The 5,000-nt window shown below is 41.7% G+C and overlaps 1 protein-coding gene across 1 annotated transcript in view; it reads right to left on the bottom strand.

Moving 5' to 3' along the window:
* The window catches only part of LOC113824333 (protein CIP2A), a 34,547-nt gene that overhangs the window by 29,439 nt on the left and 108 nt on the right, over window positions 1–5,000 (bottom strand). The window contains exons 2-7 of the mRNA XM_070119774.1: window positions 4,775–4,929; window positions 3,698–3,740; window positions 3,175–3,309; window positions 1,986–2,164; window positions 1,630–1,744; window positions 253–375 (exon numbers count right to left, since the gene is read on the bottom strand). Coding sequence (XP_069975875.1) covers window positions 253–375; window positions 1,630–1,744; window positions 1,986–2,164; window positions 3,175–3,309; window positions 3,698–3,740; window positions 4,775–4,929 — 750 coding nt within the window. The remainder of the gene's footprint in view (window positions 1–252; window positions 376–1,629; window positions 1,745–1,985; window positions 2,165–3,174; window positions 3,310–3,697; window positions 3,741–4,774; window positions 4,930–5,000) is intronic.

The raw sequence follows: 5,000 nt of genomic DNA, 5'->3' as shown, positions 1-5,000 counted from the left end.
GTACAGATGCACCTGCCAGAGACTAAGTCCCCAACTCCACCCAACAATCTTGGGGGATATGTGGGGAACCAGGGGTTTGGGGAGAGGAGGGATAAAGAGTGGGCCCAGCTTGATTTCAGTGTTAGTAAATGACAAAAGTTAATTATGAATGCAATGAATTACAACTTTTCCGAAATGAGTGTCCGATTATGGCGCCATATTTGAATATGAAAGCGCAAGTGCATACGGTAACCAACACAAAATTTACTCAACTGTCCAAGTTGTGGTGACTGGGCACCTTCGGGCTATGCCCGTGGGGAGGGTTGATGGGGGCTCCGCCCCCCAACACCCCCCGAGAAACATTCTCTTCATCTCGGTATGCACAGCTAGATAGAGCTGAAACAGTACAGAAAATTGCACTGCACTTTTCACACTTTCATTTTGGATGATTCCATGAATCTGTAAAAATTTTATGATCTTTTCAGTTTTTCCATTAAATTTCGATAGAAAAGTCAAGCACACCACCGTAACACAAATGACACACAATGGTCATTGTCACTGAGAAGAATGAGGCAGGTCACCGGTGTAGCCAGAAATGTGCGTGTGTTAAGTATCGACTGTATTCGAGTAGTTTGACAATTAAGGATATTAAGGTTATTAAGGAATTAATTAATTAATTAATTAATTAAGGAATTAAGGAACAAAATACACATCTTAACATAAAAAAGGGCTGAGACATGAATATATATGAAATATTAGTCGACAGTCGTGTGCATTTTCATGATATAGTATATGGAATACTATGCTTGAACTTTAATGAGGAATTAAAAATCTTTGCTAAACTGCCGCCTCCTGACTGGTCGTGAGGTAGTGGTGACATAGGTGCGCAGATTATATATATATATATATATATATATATATATATATATATATATATATATATATATATATATATATATATATATATATAGCAGAAAATGGTGTGCGAGCTGCGCCGCAACTTGTTCTTGCTCGCCGAGCGAGTGGACTTAGCCGCTGGAGCGCCGAGTGGACTTAGGCTGTGAGCGACACTTTCCGCGACCTTTTTCCTCTATTTGTGGTGTTACCATTCGTGTCTGCAGATTATTTCTTGTACCAACCTCTATTACTTTTTGTCCTCTACAAGAATATCATCTTCAATTTACCCGAACTTAGTGTGGCCATACCGTACAGATTTTCAGTCTTCTGAATTATCTCTCATGGTTAAGATGCAGCTGTTAAGTGCTAACACTGTAAACTCAAGAAGTTCAGAGGAAGTATACTAAACAATGATTGGTACAGTACTAAAATGGCAAAGGTTGTTAAATAAAGACAGAGACTGAAACCTATGGAAAAATAATAACTAAAATATCAGAAAATGCCCGCAGTAGAGTATTGGAACCAATGAGATTTAACCAAAGGACAATTAGTTGACACTCACATGCCTGTCATTAGCCAACAAGCACCTCTGAACCTGTCAGTTCCCATCCTATAATTATTCTAACAAGACTGAGTTTGTGGATAGCAAATTCCTTGCCAGAACACAGGTGACAGAGATGAGGACAGTCTTGCTTTAAAAGCCCACTGTGGACATCATCTTAACCTTCAGCACAGATGATGGCTTTCCCTTACCTTTATCCCATAAGAGATTTCTTGAAGCAACTGTAATGTTTTGCCAGCTTTATCCTTGCTTAACTTCGAAGAAATCAAATATTCACTTAAGATAGGCACCACTTTGATTTCATCTCTGGGAAAAGAAAAATATGCTTTTATTATAAGCAGAGGATAATTAATTTACAAAGAAAAAGCACAAATAAATGCTGGAAGTAAAAAGAAAGAAAAAACAAAAAAATGCAAAATTGCTCTCAACAAAGCAAAGGCACAAGAAGACAAGTTGAAATATACTATCTCATACACCACAAAAGCTCTTATAAAGCGAGGCAATATCAAATACAAACTTGAACAAGATGGTTATTAACCTTTCTTACCTCAGAGCAATGCGTATGGTTGGCGAATGGCAGATGTGAGCCAATAGGCGTATGACCTTCCAGGCTAGAGGCGATCTGGCATCGGTCAAGCTCAACAGCTGCTCCAGACAGACATAGAACTCTAGGGTCTCCATGCATGTTGGCTCAAAGGCATGCAGGTCACTTACCACTGCTAAAATCTGGAAAATGTGCTTCTCTTAAGAATGTGAACATATCTCTAAGAGAGAGAGAGAGAGAGAGAGAGAGAGAGAGAGAGAGAGAGAAAGAGAGAGAGAGCAAATGCGAGAGAGAGGGGGAGAGAGAGAGAGGGAGGGAGGGAGGGAGGGAGGAGGGAGGGAGGAGGAGGGAGGAAGAGAGAGAGAGAGAGAGAGAGAGAGAGAGAGAGAGAGAGAGAGAGAGAGAGAGAGAGAGAGAGAGAGAGAGAGAGAGGGAGGGAGAGGGAGAGAGAGGGAGAGAGAGGAGGAGAGGGAGGAGAGAGGGAGAGAAGGCTGAGGGAGGTGGAGGGAGGAGGGAGGGAGGGAGGGAGAGAGAAGGAGGGAGGGAGGGAGGGAGGGAGGAGAGAGGGAGAGAAGGAGAGAGGGAGGAGTGGGAGGAGAGAGAGAGAGGGAGAGAGAGAGAGAGAGAGAGAGAGAGAGAGAGAGAGAGAGAGAGAGGGAGGGAGGGAGGGAGGGAGGGAGGGAGGAGAGAGAGAGAAGGAGAGAGAGAGAGAGGGAGAGAAGGAGGGAGGGAGGGAGGGAGAGAGGGAGAGAGGGAGGGAGGGAGGGAAGGGAGGGAGGGAGGAGAGGGAGAGAGGAGGGAGGGAGGGAGGGAGAGAGGAGGAGAGAGAGGGAGGGAGAGGAGGGGAGAGAGGGAGGGAGGGAGGGTGAGAGAGAGAGGGAGGGAGAGAGAGGGGGAGAGAGAGAGAGAGAGAGAGGAGAGAGAGAGAGAGAGAGAGAGAGAGAGAGAGAGAGAGAGAGAGAGAGAGAGAGAGAGAGAGAGAGAGAGAGAGAGAGAGAGAGAGAGAGAGAGAGAGAGAGAGAGAGAGAGAGAGAGAGAGAGAGAGAGAGAGAGAGATGTAACCTACACATTCATATACTGAAATCTATGCAAACATAAAAAAAATACAACTAACAAGCATCTTAGCTATAGCTTAGCTTACTATATATCTATATATGAAACCAAATGTAAATATGATGTAGGAAAAAATCACCTGCAACTGCCTCTGAAGTTGTGAGAGATTCTTAGCTGTCTTTTTTCTTAGGTAATCGTAGGCAATATATATGAAATTCTTGACCTGTGGGCTGGTACTCCCCATGACTGCTGTGACAACACCACACTTCCATGCCTTTGAGACCAAGAAAATGTCCTATATGGGGTTATAGTAAAAATAACACACTATGTATGGTAATAATTTCAAGTTTACCAGTCATGGAGGAGATGCTAGACACACTACTGTAATATGTAATAAAAATTTAAAACATGATAAAATGGAAGCATTGTATATTTAAGGCCATGTTTCCCAAACTTTCTCAGGTGTGACCCTAAAGACAGTCTTAGCCTGGGCTAGTCACCCTACATGTGTAAACATGTAACATATGCAACCAATTTCATGGTAGTTATACTTGCAGATGTATATTTACATTATTCTTTACTTTTAAAAATTTAAATTACCAACACAATGAATTTCAATATACAAGTGTTAATAAAAAAAACATGAACTTTTACTGCCATACCCAGCAATAGTCTTCTATTCTTCTTTTAATACCCACTGGTGACCTGCATTTGGGTTGCGACCATGGGGTTGGGAACCAATGATTTAAGGGATACATGGCAAGAGATTAACTTAAAAGTACTGTGAGAAACATTAGTAACAACCAAAATAGATTACAAACATAAATCTTATCCAAACAGACTGTAAAAAATAATATAGGAAAACAAAAAGAACAAAACTAAATATGATAAGTGATCATGAAAAAAAAAAATAAATCTAAGATAAAGTCTGTAAATAAAGAAGAGCAAATGAAGTTACCAAAAAAGATGCCAAGTATTTCCACTCTTAAATCAAAGACAAATTAAAGGAAAGAATAGAAATTGGACCTCTTGAAAATAAGACCTTGAAATCAGAGGAAAAATAGGAATATAGACACACTGGTTTTCCCAAATCACAAGCAAAAGAATGAATAAGTATCGCATTTTTGAATTATTTGTTAGAAGTGGTCATATAAGGCTTATTGCTTGGTTATTGAGGACGTCTAAAACAACTTGTTTTTTTTCCTTTACACAGAGGCCAGGACACTTAATAGTTTACACATGGAAGTTCACTGAAAACCAAATCCAAGTGACAGAAGGGTTTTGTTAACGAGAACGATGCCTTGTAATCGCTCTCTTTATCAGAAAACGGACCAACATTGCAGACTAAGACTATTTCTTATGGCTATATGAGGGCAGTGTCCCCTCCCTCGATCTGTGGGTGGCTCTTGGTGGCATTAACCGCCAGAAGAGGCAGGAGCCTGTCACTCTGGGATAAATAAAAAATAAGGAATAGGTGTGATCAAAGTTTCTGAATGAGTGGACGGCGAGTTTAAACAGCGTGGTCCGAAAAAGGACCAAAACGACCCAGAGCACTGTGGAAGGGTTTAAGACGAGACTGGTTAGACTGAAGAGCAGACGAAACCAGCAACAAGTAAACTCGGATCAGTTGGTCTTCCTTCATCAAATTCAATTCTTAGTCGTTAAAAACAAGAGCTCAGAGCCTCCCACGTGATGGCCGTAGCCTGAGCCATTCTCAGGGTTCTCGCTTTTCAACTTACACCAAATAAACACGTATAGCAGGTACCGAGACTTTTGAATCACGTTCAAGGGTATCGCTACGCGGCGGGGCGGCGGCGGCGGCGTTCGCGCAGGCCGTTCGCGGATTCAGAGGGATTTGCGTGCCAGGGAATTTGGCGTTCCTGTCTTCTTTGGCCTTTCATGGAATGGATAAATATGTGTATGGGCGTTTATATATACATGCAAACATAAATATAGAGATAGATA

This window comes from Penaeus vannamei, unplaced genomic scaffold, assembly GCF_042767895.1.
Source record: "Penaeus vannamei isolate JL-2024 unplaced genomic scaffold, ASM4276789v1 unanchor646, whole genome shotgun sequence".
Lineage (NCBI taxonomy): Eukaryota > Metazoa > Arthropoda > Malacostraca > Decapoda > Penaeidae > Penaeus > Penaeus vannamei.
The sequence above is the reverse complement of the archived record's forward strand: the minus strand, read 5'-3'. Positions and strand labels throughout refer to the sequence as shown.